The sequence below is a fragment of the Copadichromis virginalis genome, linkage group LG22 (assembly GCF_057382275.1).
Source record: "Copadichromis virginalis isolate Kocher_CV1m ecotype Utaka linkage group LG22, C_Virginalis_male_GT1.1, whole genome shotgun sequence".
In the NCBI taxonomy this organism is placed as follows: domain Eukaryota; kingdom Metazoa; phylum Chordata; class Actinopteri; order Cichliformes; family Cichlidae; genus Copadichromis; species Copadichromis virginalis.
Genome location: NC_140638.1, coordinates 3,686,989 through 3,701,274, shown reverse-complemented (window position 1 = coordinate 3,701,274; position 14,286 = coordinate 3,686,989). Strand labels below are relative to the sequence as shown.

Below are 14,286 nucleotides of genomic sequence, written 5' to 3'. Positions count from 1 at the left end.
TGCAATGGAGGCCAGAACATGGTCCATTAAGACTCTGTACTAAACCCACAAACAGAACTGATTGCATACTCTCTCCATTTATCGCATTAACAAATGACAAAACCCCAATCAGCTGATTTCTCATGTGCAACTTTAGTCCATTTACTGAAGCCGCACAACTTTCAGTCTGTCATTATGATTATTTTCTGACTTACAAAGCCTTGGAGTAAATAGAGATGGGTATAGAATTAGATTTTTATGTTCCCCGAGAAACTTCTGAAAAAGTGTTCTAACAAATAAATAACAAAACACAACATTAAATAAGAGGTCACTGAATTTATTGCTAGTTTTAAATACATTTGACTTTCAAAGTATAGTGATAGTAAAACATGTGGGAAAAAAGATCAAAGGAGCACGAGTTGTAAAGATTTTTGGTTACCAGTTAATTTCAGTCTCTAACTATTATCTTACTCATCTTGTCAGTCAAAAACTGATGACTGACTGCACAGTGTTAGATAAAAGTCTACACAAGATGCAACTGGTTGTAAAATACAATATGCAGAATTCAAATAATACAAAACAAACAGATGCTTGCCTGATATATTCACAGAGGAGATTTGTGGGCTGTGGCCTACCTCAGTATCTTCTCCGGGTCAGTCAGGAGCTTTTCAGTATAATTCCAGCATCAGCGTCCTCGTGCTGTCACGCTTCATCACAATTTTAACACTGATCTGAAGGTTGTTTGGCCTCGAGAATATACTCTCCGTAATAATAGTGACTCAGAGGAAATCTTCTGAGTGTGCTACTGTTTGATCATCCAGTCGGTCCTGTTCTGCACTCTTTTCAAAAACGAAACTATGTCAAGTTGTAGTTGATGTCACTGACAGCGCCTACCTTTCGTTCTACCTGTTCACACCTGCTGGGGTGTGATGCATTCAAGTTCCCTTCCTCACTTATTGCACGAAGCATCACTGGCTGGCTCCCAGTGGATGGTATCTGCAGCCCTGCTTCCTCAATCGCCTTTTTGCAAATCTCACAACAGGAATGTGCAAATTCCCTGCTGACTCGGCCTCAGGATATCTACAGGCAAGATTCAAGCGCACCCAAATGAGCGCATTAGTTGTCATATGCGCATCACGCAGAGGGAGAGACGAAAGGCGCAGCGGCAGAGCAGTTGTAACGCAGTTTTGTGTGATTCCGTGTGAGTTAATGAAACTGTAAGTGTTATTACCTTTGATGGGTTAACTGGTGTGATAATAGTTATAGTTGTTTGTGCAGGTTAAAGTTAAAGTTGTGCCGCTGTAAACTGATATCATGTTAGTAGGTTTATTTAATTAATTTGCACCAAGTAAATACCAGTGGCCTAAATCTCCTCCAATAATTACATCCCGCGGTTAAAGGATTTTTCTGTTGTTTATTGTTTAGTTTAATTGTTGTTAGCTTGCCACCTTCTTGCCTTCCCACTAGCAACTTGGAAGAGATGTGCTATTTAGCCAACTTATGGTCTTACAGCGACCCCTTGTGGACATTGTGAACTATTGCTGTGTCTGAGTAGATGATGTGTTCTGATTGTTTCTTAGTTATCTTTGACCCTACTAGCTATAGTATTACCTGTTTCTGTTTCCAGACAACCATGCTTATAGTCACCTATACTGCATCTGCTACAATTATAAATTCATGTCTGGCTGCATCACAGTTGGATTTATCATGGCAAGCCCTGCTGTAACCAGTTCTTCTGTGAAGCTTAATTAAAGACAGTGAACTAAACTCCAGGACTGCTGCAGTCTTTCTGACCGAAGACTTAGGCCAGACTTGTATACCCAACACGTCCAGTATATATATACTCTACAAGGAATGTCATTCTTACCACTCTTAACTCAGCTCTCAAATTGGTTAAGGCATTTTTCATAACAGTTTAAAAAAAAATATTAAAAACTTCCTGACTTTGGACAGAGAACTGCAAACATATCGGCCTAATGTACAGTAAAAGTGTTCAGACACAAAAATGAAGTGTAAACAGTTTCTTTGAATAATTGCTGAAATGGAGAAAACCATTAAAAAGACAATATATAGAATGTGAGAGCAAATACTGTACAGGCCACTAAAGTCACACTACATACATTCAGCAGTCACTTTATTAGGTACACCTGTCCTACTGCTCATTAATACAGTTGAACCTCGAGGCCTGCTTTCTAGTTGTTGCTGTTCAGCAGCAGCCTTGGCTGGTTGCATTAGAGATTTGATTTGACGATCCAGTGTGGACAATGAAAATGAATGAATGGGCACATCAAGGCAGCTATGAAAGCTAGAGGGTTTACCAGCTGTACTCTGCCTTTCTGCAACAGTCTTAAGATGTGAGTAACCCAAAGTTAAATCACTATGACTTAACCCTCTAGTCCTATTTGAGTTAATATTCTCTTATCTCTAATCTACACCTCCACTGTCTCCTCCTTGTTCTCTTCTTGTGGCATCTATAGCAGGATGCAGAGCTTCTTGGATTTAGTATCTGGAGGCTCCAGAGCAGCAAGAATAGCCTCATCAAACACATTCTTCAATCCTTCCTGAGAGAGAGACAAAAAAGAAAAACAACAACAAAACAAGCACATGAGAGAGGTTTAGCAAGTTAAAACCATTTGAGCTGTTTGTCTTGCTTTCTTCACGGGTGATAAGTCCTTGAACCAGCGGGCCTGCGAGGCGCAGACCCAACAGAGAGGCTCCTCTTGGTGCCAAAATGACTTCCAGTTCTATAGAAAACAGCCCTCTTTGACCTTAGTAAACACTTTCCTGGTGCCTGTACTGGGTGTAAACCCTAAACCAGATGACTCAATTAACTCTAAAATACTAATATTGAGTGATTTTCATCCATGTGAACATTTTACAAAACCTGCTTGTTAGTGTTCCGGGGTTAAAGAGATCGATCGAGCTGAACTGAGTGGGAATATACACCAATATACACATCTGTTGGCTTCTGTTGGTAGTTTAAAGCCAGTGTGAAGCATCAGGAATGAGAATCTGCACCATTAAGGCTGAGGCCATGGCTGTGATTTGGTAAAGGGCAGCGTGCCCAGTCCCACTTGAGTATGAGTAGGAATGGGCATGACTGAGTGGAGAAGTTTAAATGTCCCAGTGTCATGAGTGAGGGAAGAAGAATGGATTGGTGTGACACCGACAGTGACATGGACACAGTACCAACCTGTTGTGATGAACAGAGCTGAGCATGTAAGTAATGCTGTCAATATACTGGTCAATCTACACCAACACCCTCACCTATGGTCACGAGCTTCATGTAGTGACTCAAAGAATAAAGCTGCAGATGCAAGTGGCTGAAAAGTGAGATACTATGTGATAAAATGTCACGGTCATCTTCCTGTGGGCTCACTGTTTAAAAAAGAAGTCAGTCATTCGAGACAGACTCAGCATCATGGGTGTCATGTGCCTCAGTCTGGTCACTCTTTTCATCTTTCTTCTTCATCTGTGTGTGGATGTGATTATCTACTAACCAATCTCTGGAAACCCAGGAGAGGCACACATGTTTCCCATCAGCAATCAATACAATAATTAACCCTGGGCTCCACTACCGCTTGTTAACCCACCCTGACCTACTCGTGCTCTGCTGGCTGAATTAGCACACAGCCTTGGATTTTAAGGTACCTTTATCACTAATGAAGACGTTCATATTTCTCTTAACTTTGCACCCAAAAACTTATAGATACCAGTGCTTGTTTCTCAGCAGAAACACCAGCAGACTTCTTCTCCCTCGTACCTGTGTCTCAGCTGAACACTCCACGTATTTGACTGCCTTCAGCTTACGAGCCACTTCCTCTCCACTCGTGAAGGTCACAGCGTGTTGGTTTCTCTGGGCCAGCTTCTCCAGGGTGTGGCTGTCATCTCTTAAATGCACCTGAGTCCCGACCAACAGGAAGGGCGTCCCCGGGCAGTGGTGTGAAATCTCTGGCACCCACTGTGGAAAAATCAAGGTCAGGTTTGATGGGCTTTTACTGCAACAACTGACCTGTAGCTCTGTGTGTGCGCGAATATCTCTGAAGTTAGAAACCAAACAAAATTACCTTTGTGACTTTGTCATAAAGTGCACATGCGCCATTAGCATGCTGCCTGCTGTAACCCTTAATTTCCTTCAAGATTAATAAAGTATTCTGATTCTGAGAATATAAAGCGCCTTGAGGCGACTGTTTTGAAAAAATGTTACATAACTTAATCTGATATTGGATTATTAAATTTTTGGCAATGAACTTCCCCGTGTGAGCATGAAAACATAATATTCATTAGACGTTTATCTCTCCCTGAAGTCCGTTTTGAATTAGAGACTGCAGTTATTTGTTTTAGAAACATCATCATTAGATGTCCCAGTGGTTAAAGACCGCTAATTAACCAAAACAATCCAATACAGATGCCAACATAAAAAGCTGAGGTAGAAAAATGAGTTTTAAAACTAGATTTAAAAGATAATGTTGATTCTGCAGTATGACTATTAAGTAGCAGTCTTAAAACTGTGACTGCAAACTCCCAATCTGGAGATCGCAATCGAGACCTCTGCTGCACTATGAGCATCTGGCTAGAAGATCTTAGTGCTCTTTTGGGGTTAAATAAGTTGAGCAGGTTGGTTAAATAGCTGGGTACGACACCATTTAAAACTTTAAAAGTAAGGAAAATCTTAAAACCAGTAGAAAAATGGACAGGAAGCCTGTGAAAACCTGCTAAAAGTGGAGTGATGTGATCATGCAGCGGCATTTTGGACTAACTGCAAACGATTAAGAGTGTTTCAGACCTAAACACAGAGGATTACAGTGGTCCAAACTAGAGCTGATGAAGGCATGAACACATTTGTCAAGGTCTTTTGGAAGAAGATGTGATTTTGTTTTGGTGAATTCACATAACTGATTAACATCTGGTCTTTACAACTGCGGTCAGTTGCTTCTCAGATTTAAAAGAAGTATTGAAAAACACTGAATTTTAACAATCAGAGAACAATGAGAAGCAAATAATGCAGCAACAACGTTGCTGACAGGTGAGTGTTTTGTTTTCTTCTCCTCGGTTTCATCTGTGATTACAATAGTTTGGCATTACAGAGTTTATGCAAATAGGAAGATGTGTATAAATATTGTCATTTTATAGATATGTAGAAAAATATATTTAAAATGACTTTTTTTTTTTTTTTTTTTAATTTTAGTACTGGCCAATGGGAACATGTTGATGGATGTTCCGATAAGGAATTTTTTAAACTTTATTTTTGAGTAGAACAAGAAGACTTTGTGTTTGTTTGTCCGTGTGTTTTTTTTTTTTTTTTTTTTTTTTTTTTCCTAACAAATTAATGTTTTTTACAGGCATATTGAGGTTTCCTTTAGCTGACAGTCTTTGAGAGTTTGTTGGACTTAAAGGGCAGCCAGTGAAGAGAATCACCTCATTAAATTAAGAGTCAGTATTTTGAATTCCCGTCAAATTAGAAACAAAACACAGTTACCAACTAAACAAACCTTCTCTGTGATGTTCTTGAAAGATGACGGTGATACGACAGAGAAACACAGAAGCAAGATGTCAGTCTGAAGGTAGTTGAAGGGTCGCAGTGTATGATAATCTTCCTGACCTGCAGGGGGAACACAACACAAGTGTCTGAACAACAAGTTACCCCTCCCCCAGAAAATGAATTTCCAAGTGGAAATGACTGCATCTAAAGGACAAAGGTCACTCTTTCGAGGATGCCAATGTTCACATTTTGGGCAGAGAGGACAGATGGTTTCAAAGAGGAGTGAAAGAAGCATCTATGTCCACTGTGAGCGACCATCTTTGAACAGAGGCGACACCAACTCTCTGCCATCTATAATCTAGTTTTGAGATCCTTCCCAGACGCCTTAACACCCACTCACATCCTGGGCCATCTGACCTCAGGAAATCACATGATAGGGTGGGGCCAGGTTTCACAATGAGCTCACCTGAAACCCTGGCTGATTGTGACGCACAACCGCTTTCACACCTTGGATCATGTGATTAGGTAGAGGATCATTAGGGGGGACACTCCCACAGGGGGACACTCCCATGGGGCTTAAATCTGGGACAATCTGGGACTCTCCACCATTTGACCTTAGAACTGAAGAAGATTCTCGGATGAGGGGTGAAACGTCTTCAAGCAACTTATAGAAGTCCAGATGTTTTTCTTTCTAAGCTCCTTAGACTAAGATGACTGAGAACCTTCACAGACATTATACAACTGATTTTTTTGTATTTAATAGACTGAGTTTCGATGTACTTTTTACCTGTAGTGTCATTTAATTCCAGACTGTATATCTCTCCACCAACAATCACTGTCACAGCATAGTTGTCAAACACCTGGAGAAAACAGGGAACAAAAGCCATAAACAAAGATAAGTAAACATGCAAATGCAGCAGAATCGTTACAGCATGACTAAACAGAGTCAAACTGATTTATGAAATGAGCTGAGCACTTTCATGAATATTAGTTTGCAGCTGTTCAGGTAAGCAGATGTGCCATGTCTTGCTTTACTCCCCTTTACTCACGTTCAGGCTTCTGCCACGTGTGTTAACAAGCAGCTTATCCCAACATTCCTGGTAACCTCAGCTCTGGATGTGAGCGGATGCAGGGAGTGTTTTACAGCTGCTGCGCTTACTTGAATACTTACTTTCAAACTCCAAACACACTATAACAGAAATTGGTCCAGACTGTATTTGTGAGAACACAATACACAACCCACTTCGATTGGTTTTGCATGTATGTGCTGTAAATACTGTGTTTGTATGGTCTGTCTTTAGTGTTCTGTTGAGTTCAGTTACTGCAAGTATCACAGCCTGTGTGACACAAAAGAACAGTTGAAATCTGTCTGGTGTATGTCTGCAGATTTTTGTGTCATGAGTTTCCTGAAGAGAAAAATCTTGTTTGTTTTTGTTTTTTAATTTGTGGTATTTAAACCTACTCACTATGGGTATGTGTTCTTCCTTTAAGGCTGTGCCTGTATAGGTCAGGAGCAATTCATGCTTTCCTGAATCACGATCACCCACCACGACGAGCTTTATAGTCTGCATCTGAGAGGTAGGAAAAACAATTTTTAAAAAAGGAGAAAATTGGGAACAAAATAAACTGTAAAGACAAGTAACTGATTTGTGTCTCATCATCATCATCATCATCACCTTTATTTATAAAACACTTTAAAACAACCACAGCTGACACGAAGTACTGCGCATTGGAACTATATAATACATTTACATAAGATATAAATAAAAGCCAAATAAAAGGAAAATAATTAAATAACTAATTTAATTATAAGAGAAACTAAGTCTCACTGAGAATAAGACAAAGAATAAGTGGGTTTTAAGACATGATTTAAAAGAGTACAGTGAAGGGGCCTCTAACATGCAAGGGCAAATTATTCCATAATTTTGGAGCGACATTAGAAAAGGCCCCGCCTCCTATGGGTTTCCGCCTGGATCTTGGTACCTTCAGGAGCAGCTGGTCAGCTGACTTGAGAGACAGGGTAAGGATGAAGAAGCTCAAAGAAGTAAGGTTGGGCAAGAATGTGAAAGCATTTAAAAACAAACGTAAGAATTTTAAAATGAACCCTAAAAGGAACAGGCAGCCAGTGCGGAGAGGCCTGCACAGAGGTTATACAGACGTGGACAAAATTGTTAGTACCCTTCAGTCAATGAAAGAAAAACTCACAATGGTCACAGAAATAACTTTAATCTGACAAAATTAATAATGAATACAAATTCTATAAACCCTAACCAATGAAAGTCAGACATTGCTTTTCAACCATGCTTCAACTGAATTATTTAAAAAATAAATGCATGAAACGGGCCTGGACAAAAATGATGGTTGCCCTAGCAAAGAATGGAAATTTTAATTGAAGGTGTGTCCACTAATCAGCATCACAGGTGTCTACAATCTTGTAATCAGTCAGTGGGCCTGTATGTATGTCTCCAGGTAGTCACTGTGTTGTTTGGTGACATGGTGAGTACCAAACTCAACAGGGACCAGAGGAAGCAAAGGAAAGAGTCGTCTCAGGAGATTAGAAAGAAAATCATAGACAAGCATGTTAAAGGTAAAGGCTATAAGACCATCTCCAAGCAGCTAGATGTTCCTGTGACTACAGCTGCACATGTTATTAAGAAAGTTAAGATCCATGGGACTGTAGCCAACCTCCCTGGACGTGACTGCAGGAGGAAAATTGATGACAAATCAATGAGACGGATAATCCAAAGGGTAACAAAAGAGCCCAGAAAGACTTCTAAAGAGATCCAAGCTGAACTTCATGCTCAAGGAACATCAGTGTCAGATCGCACCATCCGTCGTTGTTTGAGCCAAAGTGGGAGACGACCAAGGAGGACACCATTGTTGAAAACAAATCATAAAAAAGCCAGACTGGAATATGCAAAACTACATGTTGACATGTCACAAAGCTTCTGGGAGAATGTCCTGTGGAAAGATGAGACAAAAATGGGATTTTTTGCAAAGGCACATTAGCTCCATGTTCACAGACGGAAAAATTAAGCATATCAAGAAAAGAACACTGTCCCAACTGTGAAACACGGGGGAGGCTCGGTTATGTTCTGGGGCTGCATCTGGCACAGGGTGTCTTGATCTGTGCAGGTACAATGAAGTCTCAAGACTAACAAGGGATTCTAGAGAGAAATGTGCTGGCCAGTGTCAGAAAGCTTGGTCTCAGTTGCAGGTCTGACAATAGGAAAATGACCCGAAACACAGCTTAAAACACCCAAGAATGGCTGAGAGGGAAACACTGGACTATTTAAAAGTGGCCTTCTCTGAGCCCTCACCTCAATCCTATTGAGCATCTTTGGAAGGAGCTGAAACATGCAGTCTGGGAAAGGTGCCCTTTAAACCAGAAACAGCTGGAGCAGTTTGCACATGAGGAGTGGTCCAAAATACCTGCTGAGGGGTGCAGAAGTCTCATTGACAGTTACAGGAATCGTTTGATTGCAGTGATTGCCTCAAAAGGTTAATCAAAATATTAAGTTGTGGGTACCATCATTTTTGTCCAGGCCTGTTTCATGCATTTATTTTTTTAAATAATTTAGTTGAAGCTTGGTTGAAAAGCAATGTCTGACTTTCATTGGTTAGGATTTATAGAATTTTATTTATTATTACTTTTGTCAGATTAAAGTTTTTTCTGTGACCATTGTTAGTTTTTCTTTCATTGACCGAAGGGTACCAACAATTTTTGTCCACGTTTGTATGCTCTCTTTTACGAGTTTCTGTTAGGAATCGCGCAGCAGCATTTTGAAGACGTGAGAGCAATGACTTACTCACCCCCACATAAAGTGAATTACAGTAGTCCAGATGGGAAGAAATAAAAGCATGAATCACTGTTTCAAGGTGCTCTCCTTAAATGATAAAAACTGGACTTCACCACTGTTCTGATTTGGTTGTCTTTAAATTTAAAATCACTCCCCAACTTAAAACCAAGGTCAGTAACAACAGGATTAAAATAAACTTCCAGGTGTCTGAAATCAACAGAGGACGCACAGGGACCACCAGGTCCAAACACTTCTGTTTTCTTTTCATAAAAATTTAGAAAGGTTAGAGCCAACCAAGTTTTGGTGTCATCTAGACATGTCAAGAGAGGTTTTATGGAGATGCCATCCTCCTGCTTTAGTGGCAAATAAATTTGGCAGTCATCAGCATAATGAGATCCTAATGAAAAGAGATCCCATGCCTTCTAAGGATGGAACCCAGAGGCAATAGATACAGCAAAAACAGCAGTGGCCCTAAAATTGAGCCCTGTGGGACGCCGAATGACAGAGAAGCAGAAAATGATTCGGAACCGAGAAGGCTGACAGAGAAAGTTCTGTCTGCCAAATAAGGCCTAAACCAATTAGGTCCAGTCCCAAAATTACAATTTTTTTTTTTGTTAAGGCAAAAAATTGCGTGTAAAACTCTGCGCTCAGGTTTCCTGGCTGTATTTATTTCAACTTAAAAGTACGAATTTTGACCCAATTTTTCTGTCAATTACAAATTTAACAATCCAATCAAAGAACAGATGGGTTTGGCTGTTGGAGGGGTGCTTTACTGAGCTTCATGTCCTGGAAGGGTAATATAGGGTAATATTTCTATGTGAATATCCCATAAGGGTCATACAAGCAGGGGCGGTCCTGGCCTGTTCGGTGCCCTGGGTGAACACTCAGAAAATCTAAAATTTTGTTATTATTATTTTTGTACTACTCAGTTTTATTCTCTTTTATCCAGTTGGCACTTTATCATCACTTGGTTAACTAAACAGGATTACTGGTCATGACTCGGTTGCTGTCCACAGTCAAAGTGAATGAACGGAGACTTCAGTCTGTCTCCAAGTTTCCTGGAATGACTTTTTAAATCCAGCAGCTGTCGCTGTTGAGCGATTCATAGAAACAGTGTCAACAGCAAGCAGAAGGAGCTCAGTCTGGATCCAGGTTAGTTACTCAAATCCTAGTGAGAGTCCCAGCTTTTATATTTATGTCCTTTCTAATGAACATTAATTTGGTCTATATCTATTGACTTATTTAAGCTACACTACTAAGTCCTGATGCGCTCAATAGAACACAAGATATCTCATGATATCTCTTGTATTGATGGACTCTTTTAGCTCCAAACAGGCAGGAAATCACAACAGTTAAACAGAAAATACATTCTTCCTTGGTTCTCAGGAAGATATTTTATTCAAATTTTCTCTCACTTTGATGTGTATTTGTGGAGTTCCATCTTCCTGTAATGTGAAGGCAGCAAACATCATGGGTATAGAATTCGATTTTTATGTTCCCCGAGAAACTTCTGAAAAAGACATCTTCTTTCAGCGGCTCCCCTCAGAGGCTCACCCTGTTCTCAGCATCATCTGTCACACCAACCCTCTGCATGTCCTCCTTTTCTACATGTATGAATCTTCTCTGAGGCCTTCCACATTTCCTCCTGCCTGCCAGCTTCATCTTCAAGATCCTTTGTCCAATATATCGACTATCCCTCCTCTGGACATGTTCAAACCACTTCATCCTCGCCTCTATAACTTTGTCTCCCTCTATTATACTCATTTCTAATTCTGTCCATCCCGTTGACTCCCAGTGGATGGTATCTGTAGCCCTGCTTCCTCAATCGCTTTTGTGCAAATCTCACAGCACTGTCATTCTCACCACTCTTAACTCAGCTCTCAAAACAGTTAAGGCATTTTTCACAACACAGACAGTTTAAAATAAATTATTAAAAACTTCTTGACCTTGGAAAGAGAACTACAAACATATTGGTCTAATGTACAGTAAAAGTCTTCAGACACAAAAGTGAAGTTTGACAGATTTATCTGAATAATTTCTGAAATAGAGAAAATCATAATAAAGACAATATATACAGTCTGAGAATGTGTAACCAAATACTGTGCAGTCCACTAAAGTCACCTATTTACTTTCAGCAGCCACTTTATTGGATACGCCTGCTCTACTAACCTGTTCCACTTGTTAGTGCAGTTAACCCATATGAGGCCTGCTTTCTAGTTATTGCTGTTCAGCAGCAGCCTGGACAGCTAACGTTATATCTCAGCATTTCATCAACGTTTCTACGTCCAGATGAACAGGAGATGAACAGTTAGCATTACTTCTGTTCTAACAAATAAATAACGAAACACAACATTAAATAAGAGGTCACTGAATTTATTGCTAGTTTTAAATACATTTGACTTTCAAAGTATAGTGATAGTAAAACATGTGGGAAAAAAGATCAAAGGAGCACGAGTTGTAAAGATTTTTGGTTACCAGTTAATTTCAGTCTCTAACTATTATCTTACTCATCTTGTCAGTCAAAAACTGATGACTGACTGCACAGTGTTAGATAAAAGTCTACACAAGATGCAACTGGTTGTAAAATACAATATGCAGAATTCAAATAATACAAAACAAACAGATGCTTGCCTGATATATTCACAGAGGAGATTTGTGGGCTGTGGCCTACCTCAGTATCTTCTCCGGGTCAGTCAGGAGCTTTTCAGTATAATTCCAGCATCAGCGTCCTCGTGCTGTCACGCTTCATCAGAATTTTAACACTGATCTGAAGGTTGTTTGGCCTCGAGAATATACTCTCCGTAATAATAGTGACTCAGAGGAAATCTTCTGAGTGTGCTACTGTTTGATCATCCAGTCGGTCCTGTTCTGCACTCTTTTCAAAAACGAAACTATGTCAAGTTGTAGTTGATGTCACTGACAGCGCCTACCTTTCGTTCTACCTGTTCACACCTGCTGGGGTGTGATGCGTTCAAGTTCCCTTCCTCACTTATTGCACGAAGCATCACTGGCTGGCTCCCAGTGGATGGTATCTGCAGCCCTGCTTCCTCAATCGCCTTTTTGCAAATCTCACAACAGGAATGTACAAATTCCCTGCTGACTCGGCCTCAGGATATCTACAGGCAAGATTCAAGCGCACCCAAATGAGCGCATTAGTTGTCATATGCGCATCACGCAGAGGGAGAGACGAAAGGCGCAGCGGCAGAGCAGTTGTAACGCAGTTTTGTGTGATTCCGTGTGAGTTAATGAAACTGTAAGTGTTATTACCTTTGATAGGTTAACTGGTGTGATAATAGTTATAGTTGTTTGTGCAGGTTAAAGCTAAAGTTGTGCCGCTGTAAACAGATATCATGTTAGTAGGTTTATTTAATTAATTTGCACCAAGTAAATACCAGTGGCCTAAATCTCCTCCAATAATTACATCCCGCGGTTAAAGGATTTTTCTGTTGTTTATTGTTTAGTTTAATTGTTGTTAGCTTGCCACCTTCTTGCCTTCCCACTAGCAACTTGGAAGAGATGTGCTATTTAGCCAACTTATGCTCTTACAGCGACGCCTTGTGGACATTGTGAACTATTGCTGTGTCTGAGTAGATAATGTGTTCTGATTGTTTCTTAGTTATCTTTGACCCTACTAGCTATAGTATTACCTGTTTCTGTTTCCAGTAGGGCTGGGCGATATGACCAAGAATTCATATCTCGATATTTTTTAGCTGGATGGCGATATAAGATATATATCTCGATTTTTTTTTAAAGCCATAAGTTAAGAACAAAAAGAGAGTTCTAGTCACACTGTGTCCCAGATGTGGGCGCTTTTATTTACATACAGCGTAGATGTACATGAAGAAATTATTCAAAAATAAATTATCAGCATTTATTAAATAATCATGGTCCATAAATAAAAGAAAACAATGTTTTTTTGTGCATAACAAAAAGCTCACAATTGTGCAGTCAAAATGTAAACTAATAGACGCTGAGCATAGTAACAAAGAGACAGATTTCACAGCTGCACCACGTCTCTGAACAGGTGCCGTTTGTGGTCCTTATACACACACAGTACGGTAATATTACGTTGAAGCACAGTACGTATCACTCCGCGAGGCTCCTCCCCGGTAGCCCTAATCCTCCAAGACAATCCATCAAGCGGTGCAGCTCCGTAGCTTAGCAAAGTCATATTAAAACATTTTTTGACAGATTGCTGAGCGCTGTATACCACATAAAATCGGTTCGCGGTCAGTAAGCACAACCAGAATTCATACATAAGGCGCACTGTCGAGTTTTGAGAAAATGAAAGGATTTTAGGCCGTGCAGCCCCTCCTGGCTGCATGTCGTTAGCGCGGTTAGCTCGTTAGCGCGGTTAGCTCGCTAACACGTTGACGCCGTCCAGCCCCACGCACGGTAACTCGCTAACGGAGATTTTCCGCTTTCATCTTGTCATTGCCTGCAGGTGAAGCTATGGGGGAGGCGGAGTTGTGTTCAGTGAAGGAGAGGTGAGGCCGAGTAACGTTGCGTAGAGACAAAAGTGGACGAAAGAGAGGCAAACCTGCGGCTCCACAAGTATAATTATAACGTAACATAGACTATATCGATATAAACGATATTGTCACATCTTATATCTCGTATGAAAATATATCGATATTTTTAAAAAACTCGATATATCGCCCAGCCCTAGTTTCCAGACAACCATGCTTATAGTCACCTATACTGCATCTGCTACAATTATAAATTCATGTCTGGCTGCATCACAGTTGGATTTATCATGGCAAGCCCTGCTGTAACCAGTTCTTCTGTGAAGCTTAATTAAAGACAGTGAACTAAACTCCAGGACTGCTGCAGTCTTTCTGACCGAAGACTTAGGCCACACTTGTATACCCAACACGTCCAGTATATATATACTCTACAAGGAATGTCATTCTTACCACTCTTAACTCAGCTCTCAAATTGGTTAAGGGATTTTTCATAACAGTTTAAAAAAAAAATATTAAAAACTTCCTGACTTTGGACAGAGAACTGCAAACATATCGGCCT

General features: G+C 40.3%; 1 protein-coding gene across 1 annotated transcript; it reads right to left on the bottom strand.

Annotated features, from left to right (window-relative positions):
- Nucleotides 1-1,798: 1,798 nt before the first annotated feature.
- On the bottom strand, nt 1,799-12,878 carry LOC146682447 (cell division control protein 42 homolog). The gene is made up of 6 exons (XM_085447095.1): nt 11,933-12,878; nt 6,928-7,032; nt 6,249-6,321; nt 5,472-5,581; nt 3,743-3,940; nt 1,799-2,540 (listed from the first exon to the last, which is right to left on the bottom strand). Exons 2-6 carry the CDS (start codon nt 7,030-7,032, stop codon nt 2,451-2,453), a joined length of 576 nt encoding a protein of 191 aa, XP_085303221.1. The 5' UTR covers nt 11,933-12,878; the 3' UTR covers nt 1,799-2,450.
- Between the last annotated feature and the right edge of the window lie 1,408 nt (nt 12,879-14,286).

What these genes read in the sequence shown, in the direction of transcription:
- LOC146682447 (XM_085447095.1), bottom strand. Translation starts at nt 7,032, where the DNA reads ATGCAGACTATAAAGCTCGTCGTGGTGGGTGATCGTGATTCAGGAAAG. An exon ending in AGGAAGAACACATACCCATA is followed by an intron (nt 6,322 to 6,927) that starts GTGAGTAGGTTT and finishes TGTTTTCTCCAG; the next exon opens with GTGTTTGACAACTATGCTGT. An exon ending in TCAAGAACATCACAGAGAAG is followed by an intron (nt 3,941 to 5,471) that starts GTTTGTTTAGTT and finishes ATTTTTCCACAG; the next exon opens with TGGGTGCCAGAGATTTCACA.